At 37.3% G+C, this 17,201-nt stretch overlaps 1 protein-coding gene across 1 annotated transcript in view; it reads right to left on the minus strand.

The window, feature by feature from the left end:
• Nucleotides 1–17,201, minus strand: part of Dnaaf6 (dynein axonemal assembly factor 6) — a 40,088-nt gene that overhangs the window by 6,392 nt on the left and 16,495 nt on the right. Inside the window, exon 5 of the mRNA XM_051178908.1 lies at nucleotides 15,443–15,539. Within this exon, the coding sequence (XP_051034865.1) occupies nucleotides 15,443–15,539 (97 nt within the window). The remainder of the gene's footprint in view (nucleotides 1–15,442; nucleotides 15,540–17,201) is intronic.

The following is a 17,201-nucleotide window of genomic DNA, read 5'->3' on the forward strand; positions in this document are numbered from 1 at the left end:
AAATACATTTTAGAAATCAAATCTTTATAATTAGAGATGCCTTAAGTGAAATAAATAGCACATTTTTCACAGAAGCAGTTATAAGCACTCTGACTCAAAGTAAATGAGCATTAGATAGGACTAAAGTCCCACTGTTACTGAAATAACCTTCCAGTCAGATAGTCAATTTGAGATGCCCTTTAATGTCTCATATTCACCAAATGGATCAAGGGATAGAACTATTTGTTTCTTAACTTTGAAATGTTTAGATCTCTGGAAATAAAATAGTATTTCCTAACAGTTGAAAGGATAATTGAGAAGAAAGACTGATGATGTATGTGAAATTTAGATAGAATTCCTAAGCAGAACTTCAAAGTGGTTATTAGAATTATCTGTGGTTCCAGTGAAAGATAATTCAAAGAAGCAGCTCACTAATTTTTCCTCTTACGAAAATTAAAAGTGTCTGCTACAATATTTCAAAGGAGGGACAAGAGAAAAGACAGATTAGGTGGGATGGAGCACACCAATATCTCACAAGATAAGGATTCCATGAGGATCTTAACAGTAAATCCCCTTTTGAAACTGGAAGGACTTGTACTTGTCACATGGATCAAGGGATACAACTGTTTCTTTACTTTGAACTGTTTAGTTCTTTAAAAAGCAAAAAATTATCTCTTGTAATCTTAGCAGAAAACCCCTCTTGAAACATGAGTCAGACTTGTTTAATAATTGGTACTGTCAATGACTACTTGGAAAACCGTTGACCTCTGATTGTGCGAAAGGCTTTCTTTGATAAAAATTGTCAAGTATGGATATCACTGACCAAACAAAGGAATTTAGGTTCTTTCTTTTACATCACTTGCAAACTGAATTCATTTAAAAACGACTGCACAAACAAGATGTGAACAGTGACATTATCAATAGAGATGCTAAAGCTCAAGGGGGAAAGCACTGTGGGATTCCACCCACTAGACAAGGGACTGCAGCAATTAATGACTGCTGAGAGAAGACTCAGTTCCTGCTAGGAATGAACCCCCTAATTAGTTACCAAATCCATAATGTTCAGCCCTAAAATCATTTAAAACAAGCAACAAAAGTGGACTCAGCAGGTTGTATGTGTGTTATACATTTATGTTCACACACACACACACACACACACACACACAGTAAAAAGAGGCTAACAACTTGAGGGGGTAAAAGGATGGGGAAAGTGATGTAATTCTACTTTAATTAAAACATATTTTGAAACAGACTAATTTATGTTTTATATGTAACTTGGCTAGTCTATACTGTTTGCTGAAATTTTAGTAAAACAATATATACAGATGGTTTCGTGTTGGTATTTTGAAAACTATTCTGAATTAATTCAAGGGCTATAGATATAAAATACATCTATTTGTCAGAAGTAGAGACACTTCCTGATACATTTGATTCTTTAAAAAAGTTAAAATTGAGTTTCACTATGAAACAAAACAATATTAGGAAACTGTAATAAGAGAGACCTGGGTCTGTTTTATTTTGAATCACTTCAACAATTTAATTTCCCATTGTTGAACTATGGAAACACATGAGTTCTTTTTTTCCATGTGACTACATTAATTTATAAAAAAACAAAAAGCAAAAACCTCTTGAACAACAGTAATCTGCAGGAAAATGAAAAAAAGATGGAACTTTACCGTGAATTTACATAAATATCCATCACTTAAAAATAACTGTATAGAAATGTGTTTTCTTTGGGGGCTGGGAAGATAGTTCAGCAGTTAACAGCACTGGCTGGTTTTCCAGAGGACATGGGTTCAATTCCCAGAACCCACATGGCCGCTCACAGTTGTCACTAATTCCAGTTCCAGGATATCTAATACCCTTACACACGTGTAGGCAAACACCAATGCAAGTAAATAAATACTCTTTTAAAAGCCCAGAGAAGAAATGTTTTCTCTAAAGCAATATGGCATAGTTTTCATTAGTGGACGCTTCCTAAATGTCATTATCTTTTTAAACAGTTCAGTACTACATTGTCACACCTTGCTTTTCTTTTCAAAATGTGTCCCAGAAATATGGCTCCTCTCCAATCATAGTAGTCAAGAGGAAGCTTGATGTGATGAGGCAGCCTGTAATTCCAGCATTTGGAAGACAGGCAGGAGAATTGTGAGTTCAAGGCCAGACTAGGAAACATAGGGAGACACTGCTTACAAAACCAAAAAACCAAGCTCAGCTCATCCATAGTCTTCCATAATTCCATAGCACCCAATTCCCCCCTAGCCAGTATACCAAACTCACTATGCTTCTATCTCCATTTCCCCACAAGAATAGGAAGCCTCATTCTTTTTTTAAGCTTTTATTTTATGTACATTTGTGTTTTGCCATGAGTGTTGGATCCCCTGAAACTTCAGTTACAGACAGTTGTGAGCTGCCAAGTGGGTGCTGAGAATTGAACCCAGGTCCTCTGGAAGAGCAGTCTGTGCTCTTAACCCCTGAGCCAACTCTGCAGCCCAGAAGCCTCATTCTTTATAAACTAATAATTAGCATATGGCTGTTCATATCTCTTCTGCTCCTGTTTCCTACACTCCATCGGTCCCTTGATATTTTCTGTTAGGTCCACTGGAACACACAGAGCCTCACCCTGTCTTCATTGCTTATCTCATTGAATAGTTTCTTCATTTTCTGTCTAAGTAAAATCTGTATCTCCACTGAGGGCAATGTTTTTCTCACAGTCTTTTCATTTGGTTCCTGGCTCTGTTTCTTTGTTGGTTTCTCCCATCTCCTTTAGATGACTGTCTGTCCCTTTTCTTTCATTAAAAACATCTCATGTCTTACATTATGCCAAGTGACAAAATCTAGTCACAAAAATGAAAGGGTCTCTCTTATATATACAATCTTTTGAAAAGGAAATGCATAGAGAGATAATAGTAGTTACCAGAGTTAGGGGAATGAAAGATCCTGGTAAAAGAGTTCAAAGTTTCAATAATGTAAGATGAATAAACCTAGAGATTTGAAATACAGCATGAAGGCTAAAATTAAGATTATACTGCATAATAAAAATTTTCTGAGATTCTACTTTAGGTACTCTTTACAAATGTACACAAAAGGTAGCATATGAAATGATGTATAAATAAACTGACATGACTTTAGCAATCATTTTATTATGCATATGGATATAAACTATTTTGGGCATCTCAATTATATATAATTAAAATTTCCACATCTTTATGCTATACTGTCCATTACTATTTGTATTCAAATCATCTATCAATTTCCTCAAAGACGCTTCTGATTACACTGCAAATAGTTCCTTATTCTCTATAATACTTCTAATATCATCCCATATCTTAAAGATTAGTCATTCAAATGTTTACTCAGATGATTTTTAAATATTCAAATTTCACTTCATCTTTCAGTCTTTGCTCAAATACTGCCTTACGAGAGGCTTTTGCTGACTATACTATAACAGTTCTAATTAAGGAGCTATTCAACTGTTATTTTGTACATATATGTGTATATACATATGTTCCTCAATATAACCTGTTTAAACCATCCAATGTTACTTGTATGCATGACTTCCGGGCTGAATGTTGGCAATGGACAATCAACTGGCGTGTTCCTTTCTGGAGAGCACTATTTCTCCCACTTCCAGCTTTATTCAACTGCCTGTAATTCTTTGTGCAGGGTCAAGGCCTTGTGAGCTTGTTCCCACCACACCCACATGTTTGCTGGGGTCAGCCTTGCTCAGCTCACAACTGAGTGATCGAGCTGCTGAGACTTTATGAGTGGCTTCCGATGTCACTAGGACAGATAATCTCACAGGAAACTCCTTGATCCTCTGGCTCTTACAATCTTTCCAGCCCCTCTTCTAGAGGGGGTGGGTATTGTGGGAGAGATTGGAGGGAGAGCAGGGAGGGAGAAACATTGTAATTAAATTACAATCTCAAAAATAAAAAAAAAAAACAGAAAGGGGGATAGTAATAAGAAATGGTGTCCGTTATTTACTACTGTTCCATAATATAGTTCTAGGGGTATTAATTGATACAACAAAAAAGTAAGCTATACGTGGTAAAATTTTTGAAAAGTAGGAAATAAACTTGCCCTGTGAGAGAAGAAAATTCCAGGCAGAATGAAATAACTTGGTATACTAAAGGATATGAACCACATGGCTAGAGCAAGTAGAAAATAATAAACAAAGAAGTAAATGCAACATGAGATGAAGTTAAAAGAAGGTAAGGCTGAGATCATATTGGACTTCACAGATCAAGATAAAGACATCTGTATTTTGTTCTAAGTGCAATAGGAAGGTGTTTAGGGGCCTAAGTAAAGAAAGGTGTTATCTAATTTTGTATATTTGTTTGCTATCTTTTCTTTTTTAAGGAAAACGATCTTGCTATATATTCCAGCCTAGCCTCAAATTTACCCTGTAGCCTAATCCAAATTTGAACTTAACCATTTTCCTGATTCACTCAACAAAGTGTAGGGACTGTTTACTTTTTAATGATCTCTTACACTGTGTGTCAAAAGGCTACTGTTGAAGCATGGAGATGAGTCAGAGGAAAATCAAAATCGACCCAGAAATGATTGGTGGTACTTCAGAACATACAATCAAATGCAGTAGTCAAGAAAATTAGAGGGATTTAAAACGTATTTTGAAAGTACAACAAATAAGATGTGCTGATGAGTTGACTATACCAAAGTAAGAGGGATGAGAGCTGAGTTGGGTTTTTAGCTTAAGCCTGCTGTGTGCTGTTATCTCTTAGTTTTTATTATCCCCAGTAAATAATATTGTCATGGGAAAGTTTAAAGAGAAAGATGTTCAAAGAAAGCAATTATGAGGTTTTTTTTGTTTTTGTTTTTGTTTTTTTTTTTTATGGACATGTTGAGTTTCTGTCACCTACTAAAAAAAAGTGGGATGTAAGCCAAGGAACTAAAGGTTAAGGGAACTGCAAACAGTGATACAGGAGCAAAGGATAGGAGAACTGACCAGTGATGTGGGAAGAAAACCAGGATGTAGGTCATTAAAGCAGAGACAAAAACTGTTTCAAAAAAGAGAAAGTCAACAGAGTGCAATTCAGCTGAGTGGTCGCCTTATATCTCCTAACTCTCTCCCACTGTCTTTTTTTTTTTTTTTTTTTTCTGAGACAGAAGGTCATCGGTGCACAAATCAGGCTGGACTCAAACTTGTAGTGATCCTTTTGTCTCTGTCTCCTGAGTGCTGGAATTACAGGCATGCACCACCACACTCAGAAAAACTGGTCTTTTCTAATCAGGGACTCAAAAGTAAGGGAACCGATTTGGGCATGTTTGTATAGAAAAATTCTTCAGTTTTCAAGATTATCCTTTAGTGGTGGCTAAAGTACTACACATTTGAGCTGTAGCTACACACTAAAGACTGATCCTCTTTAGGCAGGAGTTAATGATCCCTTGCCCCTGAATACAAAACGATAACTTGTAATAGTAAGCAAAACTGCCTCATTCTTCCTTAGATAACCCTTAAAGTCTTAAACTAGGACTACTTTTTAATGTTTCTTCCTTAGATCCAGTGACACACAATAGTAAAGAAATACAATAAAAGAATAGATATTTCTCATTCAGCTTAAACATATACTTAAAACTCGTCTATTCTACAATGTTCTCCATGTTCCATTTACTCCTCCATCTCTTCCTCTCTCTTCTCTACCAAACATCCTTAAAGAATAGTATGTATCTTGGTATCTTTTCTTCCTCTCTTTCACAGATAAGAATTAACACAGAAGCTCACAACTAGACAATGTGCAGAGGCTGAGGTATTCCGGAGCACTCAGTCCTAACTGGGATGTCTTTATCAAACTTGAAGCTCAGGGATCTATGTGAAAGAGGAGGTGGAAAGTTTAGATGAGCCACAGGTGGCGGATGACCCCAAGGAAACAGTGTCTTCCAGACATAACAGAGGTCATACACCTATGAACTCACAGAGGCTGTAACAGCACAACAGAGGAGACAAATGTATGAACTCACAGAGAATGTCACATCATACACAAGGCCTACACAGCTTCAAAACACACAAAATCTCAGCATGAAGAAAGGGAAGTGACACAAAGTTCTATCCTTAACCAGGAGGCTCTTTGCAATCAGTGCCCACTGGCAAAGGAAAAATCAGTTTTCTCCAATAGAGTGCCACTTGGTATATCAACTACACTCCAGGGCAGGTTGCCTGCCAAGAAGTAGTTGGCTAACACCAAACAGACTCCTTGTTTTTGTTTTTGTGAGCTTTTTATTTTGGTTTTGTTTGGCTGACCACTTCCTACCTGACAAATGTAATGATGTTCCTTGCAACTCTGGTTATGTTTTAACCCTTATCTAGTTCTTTAAAGTTATCGCTGAGGATATTGGTCAATCGGTGGAACCCATGCAGTAAATCTGTATGTCTCTAATCACAAAGATAGTAGTAGAAGATAGGAGACTAGACAGCAGCAAACAACACAGACACACCTGTCCCAAACACAGCAGAAGAGAAGGACTGACACATGTGTACTATGGATCCCACACCTCCTCACACATTATATACACAGCACACACTTACACATCATTCACACAAGTATGTAGAAATTATTCATATTCATGAGGTACAACATGATGTTTGGATATATTTATACAGCATATGATGTTTAAATCAAGTTAAACCTATCTTTCTCCCCCAATATGGATCCTTTCTTTATTGGGAAAACACTGAAACACCTTCCTTCTAGCCTTTGGAAATGTACAATACATAATTACTGCCTGTAGTCACCCTGGTGTGCAATAATATCCCAGAGTTTCCTGCTCCTGTATAACTATAATTTACTGCCCACTAACTAACCTTCCCCCATCCTTCTCCCCCTCCACTCTCTCCCGCCTCTGGTAAGTAATCATTCAACTCTTTACAGTCAAATTGCTTATATTCTATGTATCTCCCTTTGTTCCTCCCTCAAGTATTGGTGTTTTTCCAGTTATGAAACTGCTTGTCTGTAATCAAATGATTCTGCCAGTTCTGGCTCAACAATTATGGACCATGTGATTTTGATCATTTGATGAAACCACATGAAAATGGCATCATTGAAATGTAAAATTACTGATGATTTCTATTACTATGTAATATGTATGAGACATTTTGTACCATTATTTCATCCACGATTTTAATTCCTTTTTGCACTTAGTGTGCATCTCACTATGAAAGGCTTTTATTTTTTACACTAATATTGGTATTTTTAACATTATAAATATATTCCTTTCATAATCAGAAATGTATTAAGTCAATACAATTATATTAGCTTTTTAAGAAGATATTTGTTATCCTCTTCCACCACTATGATCATTATAAACTAATGTTATATTAACTATAACTGTATGTGTGTTACTGGGAGAACTATTAGAAATTTAATTGAAGGTTTACTGTGCTGCCTCAAGCTCATAATAAGGAATCCTATTATTACTCAAATATCTTTCTCCCTGACACATAGTTTGATATGTAACCAATCAAACAAGGTCAGCATAATCAGGAAGCTTCAAAAAACAAGACAAAATAGGTGTCTGTCCTCTAGAATTTTAAATGGAAAAAGGTAATCAACTTCATAACTAAGAAGCTATTTCTATTTATTTATTAGAAGTAAATGAATATGGCTGTTTTAAGCTTAAGACCCAAATCAATATTCAAGAAGCACAGTATTGAAGAAACAAGTGAATTCTCAGTGAACCGATTAGAATGACTGACAGCTTTTTGAAATAAATGCCCTTGATGAACATGTGATTCCTGGTTGCATCTGCCAGGTGCTTACTGCCTTCTGGACCATTCCTGAATCCCTCCCTGTTCTCAGAGAGGTTCAAGGACAGGAAGAAGACTCCTAGCTCACACTTCAAAGAAATGGCTGTGAAAAACAAAAGAAAACAAAAAGCAAGCTTGTTTGTTAGGTCACACGAGATTGTTACCTTATCAATATACCCCTTCAAAGGAGGAGTACAAAAGAGTTATGCACCAATTATAGTTTAAAAGGAATATCAAATTCCCTGCAGGTTGTGTTTTCCCTCTCTTAGAACAAGTAATGAATCACTTAGCTGAATAACTGTAGTCCCATTCAGTTTAGGAAATTAAATATGGGGATGAGTGAAGATGGAAATTTGCTGTTCTAAATCCCCAATGCACCCACCTGCTCCCTGACACAAATTGTCCTTTGCAGAAGTCAGATTATCTCCCTACACATGTCAGATAGACATGTTTCTTTTCTTCCCCTCTACTTCTCACTTGTCAACCACAGTGCCTCTGTCAGTCCTATTCTCAGGGGTTAGGCAAGTTCCCGTTCCTTCTTACCTAGTTTCTATGATTGATATACTCCTTCTCTCATCATCTTTGTATCTCTAGTTCTATACCACAACGCAAACCTCACTCCACTGAGCTAGTTCTCCTTTGTTTTCAATATTCAAAACAGGAGTAATAATTTATGTTTCTGAATTCTCTGATTGTTCACTTCATCCTATGGTCCTTTTATGCCTCCATTTGGCCCCATCCCTGCAAGTTTCATAATCTTTCAAATACCCCAGTGTGTGTGTGTGTGTGTGTGTGTGTGTGTGTGTGTGTGTGTACAACTTAAAATCATGCCTACTTTATTTCAAGCATGATGGACAGCCAGCACATTGCGGTCATACATTCTAACATCTGATGAGTGCTAACATCAACCTGGAAAATGAATAACTCTAGTTTCTTTCTTTTTGAGTTCTATGTAGACATTTGCAGCAAGATTTCCCACCATGTTTCAAATTCAAACTAACAAGAACTTAATGGAAATCATAGAACTTTATAACCTTTATTTTCCATTCCATATCTCACCTTGCAATATGGCAACAAAACAATCCAAAATAATGGATGGTAATTGAAAATATGTGGGAAATTCAAGCGAGTTATAAGAAAAGGAAGCTCTGTTTAATTCATAGATAACTCATTAATTTCCTATATCTTGGTTAAAGCCATCATCAATTCACTCAATCTAGAAACCTGACTCCTGTTTCTCCCTTATACATCACACCCACCACTTTCCACATCCTATTAATATATGTTTGTTTGGTTGTTTTTCAAGACAGGGTTTGTCTATGTTCCAGGCTGTCCTGGAATTTTCTCTGTAGACCAGGCTGGCCTCAGACTCACAGAGATCTGTCTGCCTCTGCCTTTTCAGTGCTGGGATTAAAGGTGTGCACCACCACTGCCCAGCCCAGGCCCTATTAATACTAACATCAAAATTTGCTTCCCGATCCCACTGTCACTCCAGAGATACTCATTTGGACTAGTACAAACTCACGCTTTTCTCTCATCATCATCACCAGAGGTAGTTGTGTGTTCATCCTGCCTCTGGAGTTGTTATGAAATCCACACCCATTCATTTAACTCACCGCCTTTAAAATAATTACCAACTATAATGCCAGACAGGAAAGCTAAAATCTTATGGTCTCATTCTCTTTTACCTTTCATGGCAAAATACCATATGCTTGGTAACTTAAACAGTAGGAAAATTGATTTTATTTTTTCACTGCTCTGAAGTCTGGAAGTCAGAAATTAGGGAGAGAGTGGTATTGGTTATAGTGAGGACCTTAGTCCATATGCACAGGATCTAACGCTCTGGTGTGTCTTCTCACAAGGCCATTCAATCCATCAGGAGAGCCGATTTACTAAAGGCCTTATCTTCAAATTTTATCATGCTGAAAATTCAGGGTTTCCATATATGAAGTTGAGGGGTACACTATTCAGCCCTAGCACACAGGGTGACATTCGAGAGCTTTCACATCTAGCCCTGCTTCACATAGTCTGTCTTAGCTTTTATGTGTCTATATGGATTCTGAGGCTCCAAGAATTTCACAAAAATAGTTCTCAAGACACATTTGCATATAATGACAATTAGAGAAAAATGAGGCCATGAATTTAAAACAGAGCAAAGAGGGATGTGTGAGAGGACTCGGAGGGAGGAAAGGAAAAGATTGAATCATTTTACAAACTCAAATACACGAAAGAAAGAAAGACGACCCCACGTGCTTTCATAGTGTCATGGCTTTATTTGTACTGGCACTTTGCTTAGAAGCCATTTCATATTTGCTGCCTGACAAAATACCATCTGCCTTTCAAATGTCCAGATCAAAAGCCATCTCCAGAGTGTATAACTCAGATTTTCTTTTCTTTGCATTCTTATCACTCTAACACATACATCTATCAGATTCCAACAGCCTTAGCTCTGTCCAATATGACATGTATGCTACCAAGACCAATTCATTGCTTGTGCTTCCATACCCTCATCTGTAAAATGGGAGTAATGCTCACATCCATGTCAGGATTGGTGCAGTGATTCATTAAGATAAGTGTTGCTTCTAGAGAAAAGCCTAGCACATACCATTATATTGATCATTTGCTATTATTCCTACTATTAAGTGAAAGCAGCAAGACAAAATCATTTTTTAAGCCTATAAGGAAATGTCCTTATTATGCCGCTCTAGTGACTTGGCAAAAGCCACATAGGCCGGTTAAGCAAGGTTAGACTATAGTGTAACCTAGGTCTTGGCAGAGTACATTATGAGCCTCTGAGTATGTTGAAAGATAAGTAACCTTTGAAGAATAATTGCCTCATTGCTATTTCTATTTCTTCCTCTCCCCTCTTTTTTTTTTTTTTTTTTTTTTTTTTTTTTGTTTTGTTTTTTGAAGTCAGGGTTTCTCTGTGTAGCTTTGGAGCCTGTCCTGGAAGTTGTTCTTGTAGACCAGGCTGGTCTCACAGAAATCTGCCTGTCTCTGCCTCCCAAGTGCTGGGATTAAAGGTGTGCACCACCACTGCCCATGCCTCACTGGTATTTCTTATCTGTCCCTACCTTGTAGGGGGCCCTCAATCTTGTAGGAGGTTACCATGAGGGAGTTTCTCACATTACTTCTTAGTTCCAGAAAAGCACAGAACTTGCTATTTCACTTACCCTGAGTACAGATGCAGGCTGTAAAGTAGTGCAGAGTTGACCCCACAGCAACAATCTACCCTACTGCTCAGCTTACTTGCCATCTGGCCCATTTTAGTTTGATATTATCCTCTGAGCAAAGGATTCGAGGAGCTGGCTGAACAGTGATTGTATTAGTACTGTCTTTGTAAGTAATAATCTCCTTCCTTTGAGGGCCATTGTTTTCCTATTGATGAATCTGTGCAATTCTGTTCAGTCTGCCTAGCAGCTCCCATTGCACCACAGCTTAGGGACTACTTGGTCTTGTCAGTAAGGAAGAAGGAGAAATTTGTTTACTTTGTTCAACATTATTTATCCACTCTGTGGTCCATCCATAGCATCCGGCACATAGTAAGTTCTCTTTAAGTATTTGTTGAATTAAAAATGTATAGCAAAGAATGATATGCAAGCATTCTAAGACAGTATAGTCAGGGATATTTATAGAGAATCCATGGAGTGGTGACCTGTGAGGAGGATGGATGGAGAATATAAAGAATGGAAAGGACACTAAGACAAACAAAGTAGGGACCTTGTATTCCTAAGAAATACAGAAACATATCTGTGGTAGTTTGAATAAGAATGGCCCCCACAGGCACATATATTTGAATGTCTGGTTCTAAGTTTGTGGACTGTTTGGAAAGGATGGGAAGTGTGGTCTTGTTGGTGGCGGTGTATCACTGGAGGTAGGCCCTGTCTCTCCCTCTGCAAGCAACTTGCAGATTAGATGTGAGCCCTCAGCTACTTCATCAGCACCATGCCTTTCTGTCTGACACCACACTCCACATCGTTATAATCATGGACCAACCCTGTGAAACTGTAAGCAAGCCCCCAATGAAATGATTTATTTTGTAAGTTGTCTTGGTGATGGTGTTTCATCACAACAATAGAAAAGTAACTAAGACAACATCCATGTCAACCATGAATAAGAAACTCTAGCTCTCTTATCATTCTTTTATTAGTTCATTAGGAATATTTGATACACTATAAGCTCAACCTTAATATAATAATATAAAGAGAAGAGACAAGATCAACATCCTTCAAATGTGCTCCAAAGAGCCCCTATCATTAGATACTTAATGGGTAATGGTACCTTTTTCATCAAGAAAATGGTACTTTAATGTGTTGAGATTTCTCATAAAAGTGTATTTGAAAAAAACAAAAGCCTTGACAGCTAAAACCAAAACAAAACAAGTCTGTAAACCACAGACTTAGCTTAAGCTCTAGCCTGAAAATACTTCATTATAGATTAAGACAAGCAAAACTGAGCAGTTACACATGCAAGAGTAAATAGCAGGAGTATAATAAAGGCCATCAGAATTTGAATAATGGCACTTCTTTAGGTTTGGGGTTGGAAGGAAAGGACAAAAGACATTTTGTAAAGTCTTTGGACTAGATTATTATGAACCAATCAGACCCAAAACTCACTTTAAATAGTTAATCAATGTTGGGGTTCAATTTTCTTCATGTTTTAGTATTTCTGATACTGAACTACATCACACAATTGATGTATATAGTTACCTATTTGATGCAAGTGTATTTTCTTTAAAGCATTTTAATCAAATGAATCACACACACACACACACACACACACACACACACACACACAATGTCACAATGTAAAGATGTTTTAGACACAAAGAAACACCATATCAAAGGAAAAACCAATTAAGAGATATTAATCTTAGTTATGTTTCTATTACTGTGATGAAACACCAGGACCAAAAGCAACTTGGGGAGGGAAGGGCTTATTTCAACTTATAACTCTGAGGTCAGATTCTATCACTGAGGAAAGTCAGAAGGCGAACCTGTGTGCAAGGATTGATACAAAGTGTTTTGAGAAGTGCTATGTGCTGGCTTGTTTTTCCTTGGTCACTCAGTTTGCTTTCTTTTACAGAGCAGGACCACCTTCCCAGGCCTGGCATCACCCACAGTGGACTGAGCCCTCCCATATCAACCATCAGTGAAGAAAATGCACACACAGACTTGTCTACCAGACAATCTGATGGAGGCATTTTTCCTAACTGAGGTTGCTTCTTCCTGGATGAACCTGGATCAGGCCTAGTTGACCAAAAAAAAAAAATATCACAGATAGGGTCAGAAATCGTTTTACTCTGAGTCTTACTAGTGGGGTTAAGCAACGAGAATGGATGTCACCATTCATTTACTTCCAGAAAAAAAAAAATCAAGCTAAATTTGGGGATTATTTAGTGTGCAGGGAATCAACCCCAAGACCACTTGTATATTCCTATTATTATTTCTGACCTAAACTCTCCCAACCCAAGTCGGGACTTTCAAAAAATTCTGTTTTGAGAGTCAGTTTACCAGTATTTCATTGCTCACACTTACTCTTGGTGATTGTTATAGTCGCCACTTAACTCAAATATGCCATGCTTGTAGCCTTTTCCATGTGTTCTAATCTCAGCTTAGAAGACCTTCTTTGCATGTTGTAGGCTGTAGAAATCTTATTCATCTAAATGGAATTAGCTGGTCTTTCTCTGCTTTCTGTCATTCTGTACTGTTACATGCCCCCACTTCTGTACTGACCACACAGAACTCCAGGGATCCTTTTTTAGAGATCCATCACATTCACTGTAAATTTCTTGAAAACAATCGACTATTTCTGAATCCTCTTTGTATGTTAGTACTTAGGCCAGTGTTTGGTATATAGCAGAATTCATTAAAGGTGAAGAATAAAGGTGAAAAGAAAGGAAGGCAAGAAAAAAAAAAGAACAGTATAGAAGTGGCAAAATATGGGACTTTAGTATGGCTCCGTTGGTAACACGCTTAACTTGTAAGTAACAGAACATGAATTTGAGTCCCCAGAACCTACATAATAATGCCAAGCATAGTGGCACATGCTTGTAATTCCAGGGCTGAGCAGGTCTAGACAGGTGGATCCCTGGGTCTTTCTGACCAGCCAGTCTAGCCTAATTGGTAAAATCCAGGCCAATAAAAGACCTGTCTCAAAGGAGGTGGTGGATGCTGTTCCTGGGATGAGGATGACACCAAAAATTTTCCTCCAGTCTACACACAGACGCACACAGACAGACACAGAGACACACAGAGACACAGACACACAGACACACAGACAAACAGACACACACACACACGGGTACCATTCCACTAACAATGTTTTATTTGGTTGTTCTTCATTGGAGTCCATACCTTATCTAAACTTGAACTTCTGGTAGACTTACAATTGCCTACATTGAGTTTAATTGCTAATAATGAAAACAATTTATCTATATTAGTTTTTTTCCCTAGTTGAGTATAAATTCATTAGAGAGGAAGCACAAATATTCTCTATATGTTCTTATTTGGTTTTAGATAAACTGCATACTCCTGTTACAAGATGTGATTTAGTTTCCAAGATCCGCTATTCAGGATATCTTTAATATTAAACTTAATAGCAATTTGCACAAGAAAAACAGATAGACTTGCAACTGTTTTATTTATTTAGAGCCTAGAATTTCTCCAGAGCTTAGAGCAATCCCCAACACTAGACATCAAAAACATAATTTTACAGTAATTTAAGGGAGAGAAATTTGAATATTACTGGTAAGACCCTGGGAGCTAATTACTTCAAGATCACTTGAAATCTTAACTCATTAGAGTTTGAAAAATCTCCTGAGGTACTTAAAGTCACTATTCCCATTATGTTACTTGATTCAATTGAATGTCTTAGATTTTGTTAATAAGAGAAAACTTGAAGTTGCTGCCAAAAGAAGAATCCATTTATCATTTTCTTGAGAAAAAATATAAGAAAAGGAAAAGAATTTAAAAAAAGAATATCCCCTGATCTAAAAAAAAATAAAATTCTAACACTAAATTACTTGTACATGTTGCCAAAGTGAGCTGAACTTTACATTTGAAGGTTGACTCAGACTTTTCAACAAAATCATTATAAGGATGGAATAAGCAACACTCAAGTGCTATCATTCCTATTATTGGCATTGCTATTGTTGTTAGAAATGGTGACATGGTCCCTGAAGTGCTGTGACATCATTCAAGTGAGGGAACTAAGCAACATTTTACAATTATTTTTAGCAGTAAAAATCAGATCTGAACACGAAGAAGAAAATACTTTTTGAAGTTCCCCATCACAGGCTGAGTCATCCAATAGAGAAATGGCAGGTAAGACAGATTCAGAGAAGGAAATATTTTATTCCATTTGGCCTGTCAGTTCATCAGAAGGTAATAACTGGTCAGATAAGCAGACAGAACACGAGTGGAAGAATATTCAGTATGATATTAGGTAGTGTTAACAGGACTAGAAATAGTGTATTGGGTCATATGGATTTATCATGTTTATTTGTGCATTTTGTCCAATATATAAGCTTAGGTGATTTTTGATGTGATCCATTTTAAATGATCTCATCAATCCTCTGGTATCTTAAACAGAGCAGCCACCATCTGTAAGCTGTATATTTGTTTACAATCCCATGAAAATAGCAGTTAGTTATAATGGTCATATGCAAAATGGGGAAGAGGAGGAGGTGATGCTTACCACCAGCTCCTGACAGCATGCTGTTGAAGGATCCTTTCTTGTTAATCCGAGGTATACGTCCTCAGTTCCCACAGTTTGTTGGAATACAATCTCATAACTGAAAAAATATCAGTGACAATTCTCAGGTAAAAGAGCCATTTCATGTCACAACACACAACACATACTAGAGATTTTTTGAGGCTATGTTAGCACACACACACACACAAAGGAGAGAAAGGAAAGGACTAAGATGGATGAAGTGTTCACTATTTCAAATATGCACTAGAACACAAAGGAATACAAGTCTAGAAATGCAGTCAAAACTTAAACACTGAGGGGCACGACTGAGGTTTTGGATATACTGTTTTGTAAAATAAAGCTTGCCTGTTTAAGATCTATGACAAGTAAGTGGGTTGGAGGAACTTCTAGTACAGGCCCAATAAAATTGCAAGTAAAAAAAGATAATAAAGGACCAAGGACCATTCCTTGAATACAATGGCTCAGAAAAATACTGGACCCATTCCCATGGGATTGATGGACAGATTGAAAAACCTCACTTGCTGACTGTAAAATGCAACATAAAGACAGTCTAGATTCAGTACTGTCTGTCATTAACTGTGTGACCTTGGTGAAGTTACAAATGCACAGGACCTTGGCTCCTACGTTTGTATGATTTATGGGAGACACGGTTGTGAATTACGTGATCTCAATGGTCGCTTGTGCTTCTAAAGTTCTAAAGTTCTAAAGTGGTAGTATAGCTGGACTATGGGGTTTTGATTCAAGTTCAGTGGAACCCTTAACACATGAAAGGATTTCCTGATCTCTCTCTCTCTCTCTCTCTCTCTCTCTCTCTCTCTCTCTCTCTCTCTCTCTCACACACACACACACACACACACACACACGCTTCACAAATATTTCCTTTGAGCCACTCTATCTGTTCTGATAGAATGAAACAATCATTTGCAAGGTTTTGTTTCTTTTTCATCTTTCTCCCCTTCCCCTCCTTTTCGCTTCCCTTCTCTTTCTTCTCTCCCTCATTCTTCTCTCTCTTCTTCCTCCACCTTTCTTCTTTCAGTGCTTGAAATCAAAACCACCCCCCACATGAGAGAAAGTGCTCTAACAAGAACCCACACTCTCAGATTTAGAAATTATTTTTATTTTTAATTCTACCCTGAATTAGCAGTACTGCAGCTTAGAAGGCTAAAAAATACTGTTGACTTTATGACAACTTGTAAATATGAAGGTACAAGTATGAGAAAGAAATGTATCTGAGTTTGGATGGAACTAGCAATAAGTAGTTGTTTGATATGGAATACCATCCTCTTAATAAGCTGTAATTTCTATCAAGTATTTATAAAGATCATCCCAGGTTAAAAAAAAAAAAACTACATGTGCATGACTTCCCAGATGAAATTTCTCAAGTTTCTGCACTTATCCAAAGCAAAAGGTACAATTTTCTTACCTCAACTATATGTGTTTGCCTTGAGGCCTGCAAGGCACCTCAGAGTTTATGTATCCAACCCCAAACTGTGTCTTCCCATCTGAAGTACTAAATAACAAACTGAGTACTAAATAATAAACTCAGTATCTAATCAATTACTAAATCCTCCTTCAAACTCCCTGATGTAATGTTCCCTGCATCCCCACCCCCAAGCCAGTGATTCAGCTTAGGCCCTTGTTATTTTCCGTTTGGTCATCGCGATTCTTTTTTGTGAACTTTGTGTTCATTAGCCATTTTCCTCTTTACCCACTAGGACATTTTTGAAGTGTATTTCCATAA

The sequence above is a fragment of the Phodopus roborovskii genome, unplaced genomic scaffold (assembly GCF_943737965.1).
Source record: "Phodopus roborovskii unplaced genomic scaffold, PHOROB, whole genome shotgun sequence".
NCBI classification, from domain to species: domain Eukaryota; kingdom Metazoa; phylum Chordata; class Mammalia; order Rodentia; family Cricetidae; genus Phodopus; species Phodopus roborovskii.